The sequence below is a fragment of the Saccopteryx bilineata genome, chromosome 12 (genome assembly GCF_036850765.1).
Source record: "Saccopteryx bilineata isolate mSacBil1 chromosome 12, mSacBil1_pri_phased_curated, whole genome shotgun sequence".
NCBI lineage: Eukaryota > Metazoa > Chordata > Mammalia > Chiroptera > Emballonuridae > Saccopteryx > Saccopteryx bilineata.
In genome coordinates, this window is record NC_089501.1 from 13,974,395 (window position 1) to 13,997,019 (window position 22,625).

General features: G+C 39.1%; 1 protein-coding gene across 2 annotated transcripts in view; it reads right to left on the reverse strand.

Annotated features, from left to right (window-relative positions):
- Positions 1 to 6,261: 6,261 nt before the first annotated feature.
- Positions 6,262 to 22,625, reverse strand: part of ROS1 (ROS proto-oncogene 1, receptor tyrosine kinase) — a 125,425-nt gene continuing 109,061 nt past the window's right edge. For both annotated transcript variants that reach the window (XM_066247903.1, XM_066247904.1), the window contains exons 43-44: positions 15,670 to 15,833; positions 6,262 to 7,232 (exon numbers count right to left, since the gene is read on the reverse strand). In XM_066247903.1, coding sequence (XP_066104000.1) covers positions 6,922 to 7,232; positions 15,670 to 15,833 — 475 coding nt within the window. In that variant the 3' untranslated portion in view covers positions 6,262 to 6,921. The remainder of the gene's footprint in view (positions 7,233 to 15,669; positions 15,834 to 22,625) is intronic.

The following is a 22,625-nucleotide window of genomic DNA, read 5'->3' on the forward strand; positions in this document are numbered from 1 at the left end:
AAATTGGCTCAGATCTAGGACCTTAGCAGGGATCATAAATTCTATTGGAATGACCACATCAGCCTCCTACTTCTCCATTTTTTTTTTGCCTTTTTTCTGATTGTGAATGTTAAACTGCCTATATGTTTTACCCTAGGGACAGTTAACCATCTGCATAACTCCCATTGTCAACCCCACTGCCTGTCTCTCCATCATTATTACCCTGGTCGGGGTCCTGTGGCTTCTAGTGGTCATGCAGCCATCTGGCCTCTGACTTCAGGGCTGCCTGACACCCATGGATTATACCATATCTGGGATGATCTGGGATGGCCCCTCCTACCACCAGCTCTGGCCTGCAGAGCAGCCCATCACTGAGCAACAGGAAGAACGGCAGTTAGCACTCACTGAGATGGAGAAGACTGCAGGAGAAGGAGTCATTTTGAGAGACAGGGTGGCAATCAGAGGTTTTGGTTTGGGATATGTTAGTTCTGATATAATTGTTAGAGATCTAAGGGGTGGAGTGAGTATGTAGTTGAACAGGGATTATGGAGAGGTGTTCAGGCTGAAAAGTTGCCAATGTGTAGATGAGGCTGAGACTATCCATGAGACTGGTTCAGCTCAACCAAGGTTGTATATAAATAAAGAGAAAATCCAAGGACTGAGGCCAGAGTCACTCCCACAGTTAGACATTAGGAGACTGAGAAAAGACCTGCAAAGAAAACTAAGAAGGAGGGGTTAAAAAGGTAGCATAAAAATTAAGAGAAACGGAATCTTATAAGCCAAGTGAACAAAGTCTTTGAAGGTTGGAATTATGAACTGTGTCAGATATTATTCACATAAGTAACCATATGTCCCAGTTTGCCTGGGACAGTCCCAGTTCATGTCACACAGTTCACAAGTCCTTTTCAGCCGACTGTAGCCGCGTGATCTGAGGTCCAGTACCATCCCTTCACTTCGCTTCCAGCCATGGTGCTCTTCCTCGTGCAGGCCAAGAGCGTGTCCACCTCAGGGAGGGCTTCTGAACTTGACTTTTCCTTTACCACACATTCTTATGACCCTTCCTTTATTTATTTGAGGTCTCTGATAGGTACCGTGTTTCCCCGAAAATAAGACAGTGTCTTCATATTAATTTTTGCTCTTAAAGACACACTAGATCTTATTTTCAGGGGATGTCTTACTTTCCATGAACAAGAATTTACATTTATTGTTGAACAAAAAGTCAACATTTATTAATATACTGTAGTTATGTCATCACAAACATCAGCATAACCAGCTCAATTCTGAATTCCACTAAGAATTTCTTGTGACTCTATTTCCATGTACAACAATCTACCCCGAAAATAAGATAGTGTCTTATATTGATTTTTGCTCCTAAAGACACACTAGGTCTTATTTTCAGGGGAAGCCTTATATTTATAAACTTGAAAAAATTGCACTAGGTCTTATTTTTGAGGGATGTCTTATTTTTGGGGAAACGGTATCTCTTTCTCAGAGTGGCCTTTCCTGGCTATAGAACATAAAATAGCAACTTCCCTCTCTGTCTATCACAGTGGTAGTCAACCTAGTCCCTACCGCCCACTAGTGGGCGTTCCAGCTTTCATCGTGGCAGTAGCGGAGCAACCAAAGTATAAATAAAAAGATAGATATAACTATAATAAGTTGTTTTATAAAGATTTATTCTGCCAAACTTAGCAAAAATTCGACATAAAGTACTTGGTAAGTAATTAATATTATATGTTTTAACTTGCTGTAACTCTGCTTTATAAATTTTATAAAGTAAAGTTACTTTCCTACTTTATAAATCACCATTACTGTGGGACCGGTGGGTGGTTTAAAAATTTTACTACTAACAGAGATACAAAAGTGGGCAGTAGGTATGAAAAGGTTGACTACCCCTGGTCTATAACTTGTCTCTTGATTCATATTTCTACTACTACTCAGCATCATCTGTCATGTGATATATATATAATCTTTGTCATATACATTTTTACTCATTTATTAAGTCTGCTCAACCAATCAATATGCTGGAAAGTAACCTCCACCAAGACAGACACTTTGTGTACTGCTTTATTCCTAGTGGCTATAACAATGATTCCTGCATAGTAAGCACTCAATAAATATTTATTGGATGAGTAAAAGAATGAGTGAATTGGCAGATTTACAAAGGAGCAGTACATCCAGCTTATTCATTCTAAGGGATTTTTTGAAGCCATTAAAAACATTACCAAGAATTTTTAACAGTAATGGGAAAAGCATATGCCATCATGTTAAATAAAAATAAAAATACTAAATACAAGTGCACTTGCCATAAAAATAAGCTCACATTTGGGATAAATACAAAAAGAAAAAAAGAAAAGCTGGAAGAAAATATTCTAAAATATTTACAAGAGAGTTTGGATGGTATATTTTGACCCTTTGATTTTTCTTGTTGTAAAGAAGCCTATAAGAATTGGGAAAGTTCATCTGATTAGGATACCACATAGCCCTGACCAACTGCAAAAAGTAAAGCTGGACTGGCTTTCTTTTACCAAGAAGAGGTCAAAGAGAAGTGAAGAGCACCTCCAAATTTAACCTATATCCATAAAAGCCATTATGAGGATAAAGGCGGTTTTAAGACATGGGAAAAACTGATAATGATAAATTAATATTTTGCCTCTTTTAGCATATGCTCACTATCCTTTCAAGGGCTTCCAGAATTTTAGGCCACACCTAAGTTTGATATGAAACTAAAGCAGTCCCCCAACTTCTATAGTCTGTCTTTTGAGGTTTGGGGAGATAAACCAGCATCCTACAATCCTCTTGAGTCCCTCTTGGCAGCAAACCAGTTTTCTGGCATCCCTTATGAGCTACAAGTGAGGGCTTGTTGTAAAATGTGTTGGAAAAGGTAGATGAGAAAATTAGCCAATTAATTCATTAAATATGGATACCTACTTTGGTTTAGGGAAAGTTTGGTTTAGTTTACAGGGGTTTAAAAGACACCACCCTATCTTTAGAAAGCTTGCGCTTTACTTAAGTAGTTAAGATACATAGAAATAGGATGGGATTACAGGTGATACTGCCAAATGAGATGTTAACGACAAGAAAGACAACAGTAGATAGAGTAGACTGACAGCTGTCAGAGGGAATGCGGGTTGGTGGGGCTGGACAAAAAAGGTGAAGAGATTAAAGAAAGGAAAAAACCAGACAACAGGATGGGGATTGCAAGAGGAAAGGGGTGGGTGGCGCATGTAGAAGAGGCTGAGGGAGGGTAAGTGGTGATGGAAGGAGACTTGTCTTGAGGTAATGAATACAGTGCAATCTACAGATGATGTAGCACAGAATTCTACACCTGAAACCCATATAATTTTACTAACCAATTTCACCTCAGTAAAGTCAATAAAAATTTTTTTAAATATTTTTTTTTTAAAGAAAGACAACACTAATTCTGAGAAGGGAAAGAGGAGGGAGATAGGGGCAAGCCTGTCCAAAAAATTAGGATATGCGCTGATCCTAAAGGCTAAGTGAGATTTAGATCAGCAAAGAAGAGCTGGGTGAGGAGATTCCAAGAGGCCAGGTGTCGCGAGCCAGAGCGGCAAATAATTTTGCAGGTCTCGAGCGGGAACGATGGAGGATTGAGAAAAAACGACAGAGAAAAAAAAAAGATGGGATCAGGAGGTCTCTCTGCAGGCTTTTCCTACAATAGCTGCCTGCATCCCCAAAACGTTTTATTTCTATAGTGCAAAGCAGGGTTATTTTACAAAACAAAAGAAAGCACAGATACAAAGTTACACCTCCGAGCTACGTCGGGAATTCTCCCCAGCTACCTTAGGAAATCTCCCGAAGTGCAGAAAACGCTCCACCAAGCATAACATCTTAACTTCACAAAACAATGGGTAAAAAGAAAACTGCCTTTAGGAACTGAATCAAGCAAGTGAGGTGGGAGAATGAGACGACTAGAAATACTCAGCTTCACAGCCAACATGGAGTTGTCGGGAAGAGCTTAACCTTTGGCTAAGTCTTAAACTGCCAGGGCTTTGCCAGCTTGCCGTCTCCCACAGCCAGGGAAGCCCAATAGGGGTAAGCACGGTAGAGTGTATGGGGCCAGGGACAGGATCTTTTCTCAAGGATGTTTCCAGCAAAGCATTTTCATCAGAATTCTTTCATCATTAATTTTTACATAGGTAAATCTTTGTTCAGTTGGCCATGTTAAATCATGAACAAATTTTTCATTTTCAGCCCTGGCCAGTTGGCTCCATGGTAGAGTATTAGCTCGGCGTGAGGATGTCCTAGGTCTATTCCCAGTCAGGGTACATAAGAGAAGTGACCATCTGCTTCTCCACTCTTCCCTTTCCCCTTTCTCTCTCTCTTTCTTCCCCTTCTGCAGCCATAGCTCGATGGTTTGGAATGCATCTGCCCTCTGCCCCGGCACTGAGGATGGCTCTGTGGAGCTTCTGCCTCAGGCACTAAAAATAGCCTGGTTGCAAGCATGGCCCAGTTGGGCAGAACATCAGCCCCAGATGGGGATTGCTGGGTGGATCCCAGTCGGGACACATGTGGGAGTCTGTCTCTCTATCTCCCCTCCTCTCACTTGGAAAAGAAAAAACATTTTTTTCTTCATTTTTAACTTATATACTTTTCCTATGAATTATTAATTCTTCTTGAATAATTTAAAAAGAAGATAAGATACATTTATTGGCTTTCATATTGTTTTGTTTTTATTTACCAATTATAGTTTTTGCCTTTGGGAATCATTATTTCTTCCAAGTCTAATATTCCCAAGTCATATTTTTCAGATAAAAAAATCATCAATAAAATTTCATATTTCTGTTAAATTTTAGTGAGAAATACATTTTAACAAGTGCCATTTTGAGCCAGTGCCAATTTTTCCCTCTTACTTACCAGAACCTAACTTTTACAGAATTCACATAGTTTTTAGTAATATCAGCCATTTGTATTTTATCAATTACTGTTATCATGATAAATTTTACCTCTGAGATTTTAGCCACTATTTTATTTTGCATTAAATATTTCTACCAACATTATTCATTATGAATTATAAAGACTACTAATTTGCACTAATATTTTTAGCTGTAACATAATATTTATGGGCTATTCCTCTCAGATAGTCTATATATGTCTTCTCTGTCTAGATTGTGATGCAAATATATTGTACTGAAAATCTAGTTCTTCTATACATTTCTCATCCCTTCGTGTTTTTCAAAATAAAAGTATATGGTATTGGTAAAGTAAAAGTCCTGGTTGCAAGCAATGGAAACTGACTCTAGCTGATTTAACATTTATTAAAGGATATGGGAGTTACTGATAGAATTTCAGACTGGGGGCTACAGAGGCTTCAGCAATGGCTAGAAGCAGACAGCAGAACCAGTCAGTCTAGTTACCCCAGCTGCCAGAGGCACCAGGCTCTAGACTTGTTCTGCCAACCTTCCTGGCCTCAGACATTGCAGTTCTGCCAGACCAACTGCATTTGCCACCATCACCAGGAAAGACTCACTGTGATCCCTGTTTCTCTGCATCCTCAGCACTCAACTAGAAGCCTATGGCAGCTGTGTCTGAGAGGTTGGGCCAGGTCACACGCCTGCCTTCCTGCTACGAGAGATTTTGGAGGGGCACACCTCCCACCTGGAAAATGAAGGTGGAGGAATTTGTTAACTCGGAAAGGGTGTCATTTGCTGGGCTATCAAAAGAATGACAGATGCCCACTAGCAGCTCCGAAGTTCAGAGTAAACATTTTGCCTACTTAGCAGAAATACAGATGTGGCCACAAATCCTGGACCTTACTTAGAGGCTGTTCATCACAGAATATACTGACTTCCTTGCGATCCTCACCATTCAGCCAATCACTGTGAAGGCTGCCCTACAGTAGGCAAGTTTTAAAATGAACTAAATTATCCAAGGTGGAAAGGGATGCATGATCCTCTTCTATGGTAGATTTTAGCAAATGTTATCATCAAAATGTTCTTCCCTACATCTAGGGAACATCCTGAATACTGCAACTGAGTAAGACCCAGAAAGCTTTCATTAGTATTGTTGTCAGAGCAGCTAAGACGTCCAGATTTAAATGGGGAGCTGCAAAAGACAAACAATTGACTTTAAATCAAGAGCTTTTGCTAAAGAATATTTTAAATAGTTTTAATTTAAATATTTATTTCATGTAGTTGCTAAAATCACAGAGCTTGAATTAGAATTATATGATCATTTGTATTTAATTTTTAAAATTTTTGATATTAAATGTAATCTTAAGTACTGTGTATTAAAATATATATGCCAAATAAAACAAAATTTTATGTGACAGCCCACAAGTCACAACAATTTTAATGTAGCCCAATGCTAAACTTTAGAATTTAGACATCTTCATGGTTCTATTTTTACTATTTCATAACCTCCAAAATACAAAATATTTTACAATAATCAACAAAGACAATATTTTATTATAGCAATAGCTTTCCAAATGATTTCTTATGTCAGATGTGCTGGTTCTTTGGGGATATATAAAGTTAGTCATTTCCTCAGTCCCTTTGGGGAAAATCTGTAGTTCAGTGGCACTTCTCATCCCCCTCCTTCAGGTTCTTGAACATACCTATTTTGTCTCTAACAATCTGACCAAAATGTTTCTGTTACAGCCCAGACTGAAGGGTGGGAAATGGTCTAAGTGACCTCAAGGGTGAGAGAGAGCAGTCTCCCTTCCTGACTCATGAGTCTTCCTAAGCTTTCCAAGGGCTCAGTGGTTCCCCTCATAATCTTGCTGAAGTCTAGACAGTTGGAGTGGGGATTGTCAGAACTGAAAATAAGTGGTCCTCAGAACCAAGATCCAAAGTCAGGAACTTTTTCTGTATCAATTCAGAGTCGTAGACCACCACAACATCTATTATTCTACTAGGATTTCCTTTCAGTAACTACTTAATGGAGTGTTTATCTCAACTCTGCATTTCCCAAACAGAGTTATTAATCCGACCCATCTCCATGTCCGCTGTGAGTGAGACAGGCGTAGTTCAGGGCTTCAGCCTTGCCAGGAGGGCAGTTAGCCACTTGTTTTTCTTGGCAGATACCTTTGTCTGCATGTGGGTCCTTCTCTTCTTTCCTCAGACCACAAGACTCAGATTCCTTGGAGCCTACAGGACCCTCAGAATTATCTTCACCTTGGCGGCATTCTGTAGCAAGCATCATATAGTTTAATCCTTCTTGGTTCTTGGTTTCCATGAAAGCAATTGACATACCATCATCCAAATTCAAACAAATCATGTTGCCCTCTTCATCTGTGAAAAAAATATAGAAGTTATTCCAGCATCTCTTTGATTTTCTTTATTTGTAATATACAAACTGTATGAGAATTACAACATCAACCTCATACATTGGTTCAGCAGACAATAATGAGTCCCACTGAGGGAACACAAAGGTAAACAAGACATGCTCCCTGTCCTTGAGGCTAATACAGTATAGCAGGGTAGCAGATGTATCTGCTACATGGGGGGTGATATGTACTGTAATAAAGAAATATATAAAGCGTGGTGAGAGGACGGAGCTGATGAACTTTGTCCTAACAGGTAGGCATGGTTTTTGTGACAGAAATTAAGAAATCATGACCCTCTTTGTCTAAAGTGCTTACCCTTTCATCTTGCCACTCCATCTAAAATATCTCCCTTTAAAGATGTATTCTTTTAGTTTAAGTAATTTAATCATTTATTAATATAATATATATGGCATTCCTACTATGTGCCAGGCTCTGTTCTAGGTATTCATGGCATCGAATGAGTGAAACAAACTTGTTCGTTCTTCTTTACATTCTAATTGGGGCAGACAGACAGGAAGTTAGCAGACAATTAAATCTATGCCAGATGGTAAGAAGCACCATGAAGGAAAAGTCAGTGGAAAAGGGGGCAAGACAGTAATGGTGGGAGAGGAGTTGTTATTTTAGATGAGGCGTTAGCAAAGTCCTCTCTTATGAGGTAAAATTCAGGTAGAGGCCTGAATTAAGTGAAAGAATTTGCCATGTGGATATCTTAGGAAGAAGATTCAAGTGAGAGAGAACAGTAACAACTATGGTCCCGAGGCAGGGGAGTGCTGGCTGTGGACTGAGGAAACAGCGAGGCAGCAAAGGTGGCTGGCCCTCTCCACTCCTCCCCCTGGGACAAGCAGGATATGAAACCGTTAATGGTTTTTGCCAAATTTAAAACCAGCATGCTTCTGACCTCCAAAGGCTGATAGGAGGTGAAACAAGCCTGGCAAGTTCTGACAGCAGATGGAGGCAGAAGGAAAACAACAGCATATATATTATCAATAATAAAAATTGTTAACACTTATAGAGGACTTCCTATCTACCCAACACTGGTCTAAGCTATATACATATATTAATGCATTTTTAAAAGAAAATACAAGTATTATCCTCACTTAACAGATGACGAAATTGAGGCACAGAAGGGTTAAATAATTTGCCCAAAGTCACACAGCTGGAATTTGAACCCAGACTGTCTGGCACAAGTGTGTGTTCTCTATTCACCCTCTCCAAGGTCAGGGTGAAGTTGCTGTGCCGTGTGTGGGGCAGCCACGTGGCTGGGTGGGGGCCCTGCAGGAGTCCCTAAAGAGCACAGATGCAGATACCCATGTGTGTGCTGTCAGGGTGGCAGCAGAAACGTGGACAGCCAGAGGGGAACTGACCTTTTCACAATTATGTTCACATTCCATCTTTCTCTACTTAAAGGCTGACCTTCTTACATAGGAAGTGTAAGATTCTTGCAGAAACCTAATAGCAGCACAGCAGAACTTCTGATACACTTCACACTATTCTAGGTAAGCAAAAAGATAAATACACAGTAGAAGATAAATACACAAATGTATAGTGTGGGAATTGTTTTTTATCAATACTTCCCAATCTCTGGGTATCAGTACCTGGGGAAAAAAATGATGATCAGAAATATTTTTGTCTTTTCATAAAGTAGATTTGAAAAGTCAGAAATATTTCAGCAGCCAGATGATGGTCCTTCCCTTTCTTCTTCTCATCCTTCCAGCATGAGAGCATCCAAGTGTGCGGGTGAGGCCTGCTGGGCTGCCAACCTTCTGCACTTAGCCCTGATATATATCCAAGTTGGATTTATTTGAAATGAATTTAAATTGAAATATGAGAAAATGTCAAAAGACTGTGGGCAGCATCATTGTACCTATGTTTTTCCCTTGAAAGTTCAACGATCTACCTATTTACCAAGTTCCACACCTGATGAGAAGCTTATTTTATCTTAAGAGCATATGAACTACTGTCCCTATTCAGCATTATTATTTACTCCTTTTCTTCTTCTTCTTCTTCTTCTTATTATTATTATTATTATTCCTCTTATTCTCCTCCTCCTCCTCCTCCTCCTCCTCCTCCTCCTCCTTCTTCTTCTTCTTCTTCTTTGTAGTCGCTCCCCACTGATAATGAACAGGATGGCCAAACTGCAGGCTCAGAAGCTCTTTGGCATCATCTCATGTTCCTCTTCAGCATCCAAACATCGTCATAGCATACTTCAGACCACATAAACAGTTGAACAGTGTTGAAAAATATCTTCCCCATAGAAAGAACTTTTTCACAGGCCAGGTTTAGTTAGTGCTTAAGTGCTGAATATCTATGGATGGCTCTAAATGTTATGATTATTACCAATAAGCACTAATTGCCATTGAGAAATCCATAAGATTAACTTGTTATATATGCTAATAGTGATAGAAATACCAAAAAGTGATACGTAGAAAGAAAGAAGATATTTAACTTTAAATAGTACCAGATTATTGAGAAAATTAGGCTGTCCCTAAAAGTTTTAAAGAAATTAGGCTCAAGAAAAGTTTAGCTTTTCTTTTTTTTTTTATTTATTTATTTTTTTTTTTGTATTTTTCTGAAGCTGGAAACGGGGAGGCAGTCAGACAGACTCCCGCATGTGCCCGACCGGGATCCACCCGGCATGCCCACCAGGGGGCGATGCTCTGCCCATCCGGGGCATCGCTCTGTTGCCACCAGAGCCACTCTAGCGCCTGAGGCAGAGGCCATGGAGCCATCCCCAGCGCCAGGGCCATCTTTGCTCCAATGGAGCCTTGGCTGCAGGAGGGGAAGAGAGAGACCGAGAGGAAGGAGAGGGGGAGGGTTGGAGAAGCAGATGGGCACTTCTCCTGTGTGCCCTGGCCGGGAATCAAATCCGGGACTCCTGCACGCCAGGCCGACACTCTACCACTGAGCCAACCGGCCAGGGTGAAAAGTTTAGCTTTTCAACGAAACCTTAAATCTACAATATAAGCCTAGTCATATTTTTATCCCATTAAATAGCATGTTGGGAAACTTCCTAATGAAACATGATTTTAGGTTTTTTTGCTTATTGTTGAGTTATTGTAAAAAATATTTTTTTATATAAGACAAATAAATGCCTTATCAAAATTCTGGCTCTATATGTCAAAGAAAAATCATTAGCTAACTATTTCATTGGACCCTGATTCTTAGAGCAATATTTAGTAACTTGACCCTCGTAAGCTTTCAGCAATCAGTACATCTTATTGCATAAAAGAGACATGCATTGGTGGTGGTGGTGGCGGCGGCAGTTGGTGGGTGGGTGGTTGTTTATTTTTGTTTAAAAACTACTTAATAGAAAGCCTGCAGGTCAAACTTTAAAACAGAGATCTTGAACAAAGACAGCATGTGCTCAGCAACCCTCTCTTTAAGAGGGAAATATTAAAATAAAAAGGTCCAAGTAAGACAGGGTATTAACAGACGAGACATATGCCGGCTGACTGGCTATGTTTAGAACAGCAGAGGAGCATTTAGATTTGTTTCCTGTAGAACTCTCTGGGACTGATGAGGTGATGTTTACACAAATGTTTGCATGAAGTCACTGGGATATTTTTACTAGATGCCCAGATATGTTACTTCTCTTTCTATCCCCTCTTTACCCCATTAGGTCAGTAGTACCATGGGATACGCGTGATGCTATTGCTCCCTGTAATCCTAATACCCTTTATTTCTTTTTTCCAAAAAAAAAAAGGGCTTTCCGTGGCTTTTTTATCTTTTATATGAGTCTGACAATAACATGAGCACAGACATTGCACTAGTCTGCTAAATATGCCTAACAGTCTGCAAAGCAGCAAAGTATTATTAAACACATTCTTGCTTATTAACAGAGTAATTAAGTTTAGGCTTGCTTTGAAGGGACTATTTCATGACTCACATCTCTGACAAATATGCAAACTCTGCCTTTCATTCTCTCTTTTCTGCCACTTTTCTTCAGTCAAATCAGAATTATCAAAATTTTTAGTGATTTCCCTATCTCTCACTATTCCTTATCTTCAGGAATGACATGCATTGTAAATAACACAATGAGAATTTCCTCTTTCCTAAAAGTACATGTCTGTGGCACAGAATGCTTGTTTCTGTCTAAATTATCCGTGTTTGGTTATATTCCCAGTTAAACTCTTCCTGTATCATTATTCTGCAGATTTATATCTGCTCCTCTATGTTTTTGAACACTGCTTAGAATCTTAATTTAATTGGCCAAAACTTGGCACCTAAATAAATTTGATGTTTCTAGCAGGCTGTAATTTTTTTTTACTCTACATAGCAGTGCCGCACGCTATTGGTAAGTTGGGCAGAGCATGTGGGCAGACTCCTTACCCCAGCCACATCCCTGTGGAGCCAGAGAGCACAGGCTCTATCTAGCACAGAGCCAGATTCCAGCCCCACCTTGGCAGTGTGCCCATGGGCAAGTAGCTAGACTTCATTCAGTTCTCTCATCTCTAAAATCGCCATTGGGCGAGTGTGAGGACTTAATGGGTTCACCTACATAGCACACTGAGTGGCACAGAAATAAAGTGCTAAGATATAATTAGCTATTATTGTTATTAAAAGCCATTTACAACAAGGGTCTTGTTCTGTATATTTATTGGGAGAATTGTTTGTTATTATCCCAGTCTCATAGGTGAACTAGGTAATGCAACACTGGGAAAGGATCTTCCCAAGGGTTCATGGAGACTCCTGGTAGTGCCTGAGTTAGAGCTGAGCTGTCAGGGCCTCTAACACTTGTCATGGCAGCCGCTGTGGTTTTTATAAAATGTCTGCACATATTAGAAGAAAAGTAATGAGCAAAGAGTTGATTTTAAAATATATATATAATGCAAGTCAATTGTAATATCCTTCCATTCTTTTGGAACTTGACTTCAGCAGCATTTGATGGCTCCCTCCTCCTGGGCCTCTCTCCTTTGGGTTTCCATGACAATACTCTTACGGCTTTCCTCTTCTCTTTCTAACTTCTCCTCTCCAACCCCATATTTCTTGGTCAGTCCCTCCTATACTGGCTGTTCTCCGGGTCCCAGCCACTGTTCACTTCTTATTCGGTGTACTTGAATTCAATGATCTCATCTACACCTTTGACATCAATTACTTATACTCACAGGACAGACCTTTCAACTGAAGACTGGGCTCACTTCACACCCAGCTCAAACCACACATGTGCAAGGCTGTTCCTCTTCCTACGGTTGCATTTCTGGTAAGAGCACTACTTTCCACTTAGTTTCTCAGACCATTGGGATCCACCATTATCTTCACTCTCTTCTTTACTCAATTAGATGCCACGTTCTGTAGGATCTACCTCTGTGGTAACTCTGGGTTCATTTCCTTCTGTCTACACTTATTACCATTTATTAATTCAGCTTTCATTATTTTCCGTTTCTTATCTGACTAGGGTAAGAACTATCCTTCCAATTTCATCCCTTGCCATTTCCACCCTCATGTATGGTAAACAAGGTGCAGTCCTGTGCACACCCATTCTCTATTACTCCATGCCTTTCTACATTCTGCTCCTCCTTTCCAGAAAGATCATTTTTTTTCCTTACTCCCTTGCAGAACTCAGTTTACAAGTGACCTCCTTCCAGCGGCTTTTATTAACTTTCTCTCTGCTGCACAGGGTGGACTCAGCATCCTGCCTTGGGACTCTCACAGAACATGGGTTCCCTCTCAGTGGTAACATGGGCTCCCTGACTCAGTGGTAACATGGAATGCCTCCTGGCTTCTAGCAGAAGACACAGAATAAAATCATTGGCTCACCAGATCTTTGAAAATAAGTTCATTTGTAAGGTAAAACATAGTGGAGAACTGAACAGAAAATCTATAGTTCCTTTATTCTTCTAAATTACCTAAATTTTATCTCTGAATACAGCCAGTACATATACAAACATACTCAAGTGAACATTTCTGTAAATGGTTGTATATGCATATAAAATACTGGGAAGCATATAATCAAATTGCAAACTATGGCTAGCCCTGGAAGGGAAAGCAGGGAGGAAGCAAGAGACTTTTACCTTTTACTCTTTATAGATAATTTTATGTTTTTTAAACAATAAACATAAGTTTATTTTATAATGAAGATCTTAAGGTACAGTTATAATTAATATAACAAGAACTGTTACTGAGATTAATTACTGGCATAGTTAAAAGGAAAATCAGAAAGGAATCAGGAATCACTTTTCTGGTTGATGTAAAACAAGAAATTCTTTTTAAATCTTGAAAAAGATAATGATTGAATTTAATTTCATAAGGTTTGAAAAAGTGATCTTCACAAACAAGTCTAAATCAGAGTCATAGCTTTTACTAGATGCTGTTAGAGGAAAGAGAAGTGATTTGGTAGGAAAGCCAGGTTTTCAATGCCAGGTAAACAACACCATAGATCTCTTTCAGATCTCTACACATTCAGCTCAACCCAGTCACTGTCATTTATCTACTCAAGGAACAAAAGATTTCCTTTTACACACTGGTAAACCACTCTTGATTGTGGTTTCTCTAACATTTTCATACATCAGATTATAAAAATAAGAACCAAGCCAAGCAGGAGCAGATTTAAAAAGTTTGAGCAAAACAGTATCAGTCAATAGTGAACTAGGACACTCACCTTTCCTGTGGGTACAAACACGATCTTATGACAGGGACAATTCAAAGTCAGAGCTCACTACAAAACTTTACATACAAAATTGAAAAAACTGATTATAGCCTCTCAAGGGAAAGAAATATTCTTGCCTCTTTTTCTTTAAAGCAGCCCAGTGGAACACAATGAATTCAGGTGCTTAACTCCTAACACTATGCCTTGGACAGAAGTCAATGACCATCTGTTGAAATAATTTTTGGAAAACCTTTATCAAAATTTCATTCCAAGACACGTATTAAATACATGTTTAAAAAATGAGAAGCGCTTGATTGTATCTAGAATGGCTTACAGATATGTTTTTTCTTATCCTTTGTGACCTTAACTTAGGCAAGTATATGTCTAGAACACTCCAAAAGGATGAGGTGTATAAAAGTTGTCACCCCAAGATCTCAGCCCCACTCTTAGTAAGCTCAGCTCCAAGATGAGAAAGCAGGTGGAGACCATGTGGACTGTTAACAAGGCTTATCTGGCGAGTGTTATGATGCATGCTCAAGGAAACCAGGGCCTTCCAATCTGTCACTTGGCTGTTCATGTCAAAGAAGTCCTACGATCAGAGTCTTACTCCATGTCATGTACCCAAAGTTACTCAAGGTATGTGCTCAGAAACACAGCAAACACGACAAGCAGATATTCATTTTTGGGTTTCTCATTTTTCCCTCCTGTTAGTCAAGGTGAAGATCTCACCATGGGCTGCAGTAGTGAGATGACTCCATGATGGGCTCCAGGAGCCCATCACTGCAAAGACCAAGAGGTCTAACCTCTGAGAGATTCTGAGTCCTGATCCATCTTGCCAGGTTCATGTCTAAGCTCTTATATTTGAAAAAAAAAAATGAGGTGGGGGACTGTCAATTTTTAGTAATGGGAAGGAGTTCTAAAGCAACTGAAGAATCATTTTAAAATTAATTATTCTGCAGCCAATTAGGCAAATATATTGTAAATGTGGTTTTGGAAATGAACCAAGTGACTACTGTGTTTTAATTCTGTTTTGTATTCTTCATAAAACAACAAGGCTTAGTTTGTCAATCACAGTAGAATGGTTCCAGTAGATTACTTTCTTATTTACTAAAAGACAGAAGTTGTGGAATCAGACTAGACTGTAGCAAAGGTATGGCCCACTACAATAATCATAGCAAAAATACTCAGCAGTTAGAGGCAATGGGTTAGATATACACATATCAACATGGATGGTTCTTAGTACTTGATTTAAAAATATGAAGTATTATATAACACAATAGCATCTGTGCATGCAATGTACATTTTGCAGGAAAATATACAAATATAAAGACACACATTAAAGACATTAGAATGGTTGTGTGGCAGGGGGAGAAAGAATGCAGAACAAGGGAGGAATACAGAGTTAAAGGGACTAAACAAACCAAGTAAAAGAGAAGAACTACATAGACCAATGATGACAATGGATCATAAATTAACAGTCTATAATGAATGCAACCCTGAACTTAAGGTCCAAATTAGTATAAAGAGTGGAGGGGATGGAGAACAGATTTCCTTAAAATGTAGTGTAACATGTTAATTCTCTTTATTATCTGAGGTTATAAATCCAGAGACTATATCCTAATTTTTTTTAATTTAGTGCATAAATCAAAATTATTTTCAAAGACAACTACAATAAACTCTTAATTACTATGAAGATGATGCCAGTACATTATTCTTTTCACCCACTGTAAAATGTCTTTTATGTTTATCCCATTTTTACCTTGTTCAGTCTACAATGGAGAGAAAACCAGAAATTTTGACAAAGAATCAAATGTACCTTCAAAGCCTTCATTTACAACTCCACTGGGGTTCACTTCTTCTCTGCATTGAGAAATACTATTTAAGAATAAATTTCTGAATAATTGAAGCCGGTCTTGAATTTTATGGAAAGTAGGTCTTTGGTCAGGTTCTTGAGCCCAACACTGGGTCATTAAATTCCACCTGGATGTGTGGGTAAAGACATGACAGCAAATGGTGATCAGATGTCATTAGGCAATCATTACCGATTGATAACATAACTGAGGTCAGGTCATTTTAGATGAAGAAAAAATTTTGAGTTATTGTCAATTTTCAATAATTAATATAAATGAACTAAAATATAATTTTTGGTTTTTTATTTAACAATAGCCTGTAATATTACTATCTTTACTAGATAACACCTTTCTTTTGAAAAGCTGACATTATTTTAACAGTTATTAATGCAGATAGATAGATAGTTGAAAAATATTTGTTCAACATGTAAGGGAACTAAGAGTTATAAAAATTATTGAAGATTAAAGAGACTTTACATAGATACCTTTATGTCTCAAAGAAAATCTAAGATTACTCCAGCCACACAGACATAGTTTTAGTGGCACAACCAGTGGTAGAAACCAGATTCAAGTCTAATGTTTTTACTCTTCTGTACACTATCAGATTAACTAAAAGACTCAGTTCCCCCAGACAGAAAAAGCTAGTTGATTAAATATTATCTTTTCCTTAACAGTTGTCAAAGAAATGTCTGTGCAGCACTCTTTTTTTTTTTTTTTTTCTGAAGCTAGAAACCGGGAGAGACAGTCAGACAGACTCCCACATGCGCCCAACTGGGATCCACCCGGCACGCCCACCAGGGGGCAACGCTCTGCCCACCAGAGGGTGATGCTCTGCCCCTCTGGGGCATCGCTCTGCCCTGACCAGAGCCATTCTAGCGCCTGGGGCAGAGGCCAAGGAGCCATCCCCAGCGCCCGGGCCATCTTTGCTCCAATGGAGCCTCAGCTGCGGGAGGGGAAGAGAGAGAGAGAGGAAGGAGAGGGGGAGGGGTGGAGAAGCAAATGGGCGCCTCTCCTGTGTGCCCTGGCCGGGAATCGAACCCGGGACTTCTACACGCCAGGCCCACGTTCTACCACTGAGCCAACCGGCCAGGGCCTGTGCAGCACCAGTGTTTGTTCATTCATTCATTCATTCATTCATTCATTCATTCATTCATCATTCAACACTTACTACACCAGCAGGATATAAAAGCTAGGAATGTGGCAGTGTGGTACCTGTCTTCATAAGGATACATACAGTAAACGTAAGAAGAATTCATAGGAGCAGAAAAAAATATAGCTCTTTTATATTGTTTCTAACTAATTAAGTCTTTCTCAAAGCCCTCACCTAGCAGGAGAATATTAACCTTATTTAATGAATGCAGTTAAAATTAGTCCAATTCAGTATTTTAAATAATCTTGGTAGGTAATGCTCAGTCATTTCTGGATAATAGTTCAATCTCTCTTATTTTTAGGTTATTTCTACTCCCTCTGTCCTCTTGTCCAAGATGGTATCAGGAAATATGTTGGGTGAAAGTTTTGTGTGTGTACAGAGGCAGAGTGAACCATCCTTTGGACTGCACTGTCCCTTGGATCTTGGCAAGTCTCAGAGTGGAATGATCAGGAATTCCATAGCAGTGACTGGGCTGGCCCATCCTGCAGGCATCAGCTGCTATCTGCAGCCTATGATCTCTTTACCATGTCTTTGTGCACTTCCCCAGTGAACTGGCCTTCCCTTTTCTCTTTCTAGCTGTAACCTTCTCTGATCTGAGACTGCACCTGAGTCCTGTATCTGCTGATAAGGCCCAGGGAATCCTTTCCTGTTTCTGCTGCATGCCCACAGGGTGCTTCTTGGCCTAATCTCCAGCTTTCAACTAAATATTCACACCATGTGGGAAACAAAGGAGGCTTAAAATTTCAAGCCAGATGTTCTCTGTGTGGACATGCCATTCTGCCTCCTCACAATGCTGGGTCTCCATGTCAATGTGGGGGGGGGGGGGTCCCCTGCTCAATGATCTTGCCATCCTCCCACACTGGAAGGACTGAGCAGTTGCTCTGTGCCTTTGATGTTGCCCAGTTAATTTGATTGAACCCTACAGAGGAGGTTGCAGGACCTAAATATCTAACACCTCCATCCTCCTGCCTCTATGTGTCAAGGACTTTTCTTCCTACACTTCTCCAGGTCTTAGCAGGAGTAGTGTTGCTACTCGCTTCATCTTTTTTATTAGCTCAACTTCTCTTTTATTAGATCATCTTTATATAGAATAGTAGGTCCTAGTAATTTGGGTAAATTGGCATTCAATACACTAACCAGGAGCTCTAAGATTCTAGATAAACCTCTAATCCCCAGGCTTGGTTTTCAAGTCTGCTCTCTTACTAGAAAGGTCAAGGACCTGTTCTGCTTTCTTTCCCCCCTTCCCTCTGGACCTACAAGGCAGATGGGAGCTAGGGAGAGAGAAACTGATAAAGAAACACAAATTGGAGCGTATTTAAAAATATCAGGACTACTACATCAATAGATAAATACAAAAAATACAAGTTCAAGTTCTAAAAAAAAAAGTGCCAAAGAAAACAATGTAATAAAGATGGAAAATTTTTGGTAAATTGTTCACAGAAGGCCCCTCTGCAGAGGTGACATTTTAGCCAAAGAAGTTTGTGGAAAAATAAGATGCCAGTTGTTGTAGTAATATGATGTTATAGTAATTAAATATATAGAAATATAAAAAACAAAAATATGGAAGATATATAAAAGTAACTAAAATAATATTAAAGTAATTATTAAAATTAAGTAAAGTTATGCCATCTGGATAGGAATTAATATAGTGGGTATAGATGGTGATAACCAGACTCTGACTTACAAGCAGGGCTCAGTTAGTATGTGTGTGAAGTTATACATAGATAAGAAGTGGCTTGGTGTCATAACTCTGTAATGTGGTAAACAGACTCTGACTTTCAAGCTGGACCCAGTTAGTGTGTATGTGAAGTTATACCTAGGTAAGAAGTGGCTTGGTGTTATTTGCATTAACTTTGTAAATTAATGTAAATAAGAACATCTTTAAAAGTGGATTGATGAAAACATTTCAGTAGATTGACATAGAGGGGATTCCCTGTGAGGAACTCCCAAAAAGGTGGTTTGAGGTGATAATCCTGTAGATTGACACCTGTTAGAAGGCGTTTGCCAGAAAAGGTACTAAAGCTGAGGGGCCCTCTGATGCAGTGGTCGCCCAGACTCCAATGTTGATGCAGACTGTCTCCACGCTGCTCTGAGCTCTGACCAAAGACAGCTGAGAGGAGCACGCTGACGGGGCCCCCTTAAGCTGTACCCAGGCATGCCAAAAGGATTTGTGAGTAATAAATTGCCTGTGTGATTATTGCAACTAATTTGTATGTCGGTCATGTATTTCCTCCGGTGGCACTTAACAGTAGCATCCTCATAGCCGCCTCAAGAGTAGTCTCGAAGAGGCTGCCAGCCCTGCTGATAAGCAGCAGTGTCCCACTGCACAGGGAAGTTGAATCAGGGATGCCTGATCGATGTAGAGCTTGGACTCTACTGGGACATCAGTCATGGGAGTAGGGTGGGGAGGGGAGTCAGGGAACACACCAGAAGAGGGAAAAGTATGTGTAAATTTCAAATTTGGAAAGAGCCTGGCACATTTTAGAGCCTGGGAGAAAGCCAGTGTGGCTGAAGAGCCATCGTTGAGGAGGGAAAGGAGATGAGGTCAGAGGAGGAAGGCGAGGCCATGTGGATCTCATAGGCCAGCCTAGAAGCTGGGTCGATGACACTACAATGGTAAGCCATGCAAAGTGTTTAAATAGGCATGACTTATATTTATTTAAAGAATTACTCTAGCTGATATAATTGTAAAGCCATTTTTATAATTGCCACTTAGCTACAACTGCACCTCACCCCTTCACACTACCTTCAAGCAGTTCAGCATCTTCTTTTATCTGTGTAATTTATTTAAGCAGATATTTCTATTTTCATGTACAGGGACTTGATTTCCATTGAATCTAATCATTATTTTTAATTTTCTGATGGCAAAAACATATGACTTGATAGAATAGAAAACCTTTCTCTCTATCTATCCAGGGACAAATAAAAATGGGTTGTAGAGGGACAAGTTGGGAGTAAGGAAGCTATGAGAGAAGACTAGGTGAGGGTTAATGGTGGTGTCGACTAAGGTAAAGGCAATGGAGCTAGAGCAAGGAGGTCAATTATAGGTGATGATGGTCTGGGACTTGTTATGAGTATTGTATTTAAGATTGATAGAATCTACTTTAGGAATTAAAATCTCTACTTCATTATAATGTGGTATACAAAATTCTACTTCCATCTCTTTCATTTTTTGACAAGCACCTCAGGTCAGAGCTAGTACTCAATTTGAAGTACTATGGAGAAAACTAATATTGGTTTATTTTCTAGTATTGATATGATGATGTCTTTTCATATTTACAAGGAATGTACATTTTGAAAATAGATGCCAAATTTGGTTCCATTTTTTAAAATTGAATCATGGCTAAGAACCTAATCTTTTACATATTTCTTTATAACCTATGGCATTTAGAAACAAAGATAATACAAAGATCCCATGAAAAATGATTATATTTGAAATAAAATATTATTAAATATTTTAAGTAATAGTTAAAGCAAAATCTTGATGACTAGCCTCAGGGTTGTTTCAGGAGGTGAAAGGAGAAAGTAAACTGTAATTCTCCATAGGAAGCATATCCTTTTGGAAAAAATAAAGGTTATGATTCAAAGATACTGTCTAAAAATAGAATCTCTTAAGACTTGTCATATTTCAATTACAAATTTTTTACTTATTTTATTTATTTGTGATCAGCCTCATTCTACAAAGGATTTTAAGACACTTAAAGGAGATTATTTAGGTTGAAAGAAAGAAAAAGCAAGAAGAAAGAAGGAAGAAAAGGGGGATGAGGAGGAGGAAGGAAGAGAGAGAGAAGCCATCTTGATGGGTGCCACTCGGCCACAGCTGCACCTCACCCCTTCACACTACCTTCCAACAGTTTAGCCTCTTCTTTAATCTATGTAATTTATTTAAGCAGATATTCCTATTTTCATCCACAGGGACTTGATTTACATTGAATCTAATCATTATTTTTAATTTTCTGGTGGCAAAAACATGTGACCTGATAGTTAAGAAAACCTTTCTCTCTTCCCATCCAGGGACGAATGAACACTGAATTGCCCTTGATTAAGCAAAGAGGAACTCAATAAAAAAGTGAAAAGTACACTTTGAGCTCTTAAATAGCAGCAAGCTGGCAGTAGAATAAAATAAAGAAGCTTTTAAGAATTTAATCCTGAAAATGCATTTCATACATCTTTCAGTTAAATTAATAACAACTATTCCTTTGGCATAGTGTTTTTTTCTTACAGATGGGCACCTGCTACAGTTCAATATGCATTAGATACTTGTACTAACTTATAATTACAAACATTCAAGCATATTACTTTAAATGAAAGTACAGTTGCTTTGTTGTTAAATTTACCTGGGCTGGTTGTTCCAGCTCTACACAGACACACACTCACTATATTTGAGATATCTCACTCAGCTAAGTGCTCAGGTTCAAATTCCTTTATTGACTATGCCAACCCTTTACTCTTCTTTGCCTCAGTTTTTTTTCCCCCAAAATAACATGAGTCATTAACCATATTCATTTTTAATGTCTTTGAGTAAAGGCCTCAGACTCATAAAGTAATTCAAATTCAACAGATGGAAACTCCATGGCATCTTTCAGTAATATGGGACTGAGTTTCTGTAGGTATTTAAACAAAGCACATAAAATACTGATTTTAAGAACTCCCTTACTCATTATGCCAATCCTGGACAGACTAGCACTTAGGTGCACTTATTTTTTTAAGGGGTGAAAATAAGATGGTGAACCTCATGCTCTCCCATTGTTGCTCCCTCCATTTGAGACACTCTCCGGAAATTCCCATTGCCACTGTGATGCATCTGTCAGAGAACCCCAAAGAGCTCTCACTTGAAGTAGATTGCCCTTTGATCCTTTTTCTTCTTGAGAGTGGTGTGGTTGCTGTGTGAACTGAAGGCTAAAGAGAATACCATGGACTGAGCTTTCCACCATATATCCCAGGCGACGGGGAGAAGGGGGAAAGCTCTCAATGCCTGCATTCCATGAATAGCGAGCACAGCACAGCCATCTAGGGGCTCACCTGACCCGGAGTGCATCCAGGTGCTGAGAATTTAAGCAGTGAATAGAAGGTGCAGCATGGCTCAGTGCAGACTTTCAACCCTCTAAGCTGGGCCTGTGATCTCAGAGAACCGCTTCAAATAAAAATCAGTTTCCCTCTGTACTCTAAGGAGAGTAGTTAATCTTTATCATGACAACTTAAGGCCATGGCTAGATTGAATGGCACTGCTCAGAGCTCCATTTCTTAGCACAGCTTGTTTTCCTGGTTAGCAATGAGTTAACCCTTCCTGGGTCTCTGAGATCTTAGCACTTGGAGGGAAGGCTGGGAGACAGTAATATTTATTTTTTAATTACTGATGTTCAAATGAACTTCAAAACTACCAATGGAAAGTTTGGTTTTATTTTGGAAAGCATATTTTTATAGAATTGGAGCAATAATGTATCCAACTGAATAATCAAGATAAAAATATGCAGAATATTATTTTTTCCTGCTTATAATCAGGAATGCTTTTCTAGCACTTTCCAAGCACTCATTCTTCCTCCTCTTTCTAGTTGCATTTGGATACGTTTGGATTAGAGCAAAGTTCAACATACCTACATTTTTTTTTTGCTCCACAATAGATAATTATTTATCCACCTCTTTCCTTCCCAAACAATATTAATGAACACATCAATCAAAATGTATAACTCAGTGATTAATTCCTAAAGTACACATGCCAGATTATAATTCTAACAAAACAAGTGATTAAAGTTTTGGGAAAATTTTATGAGT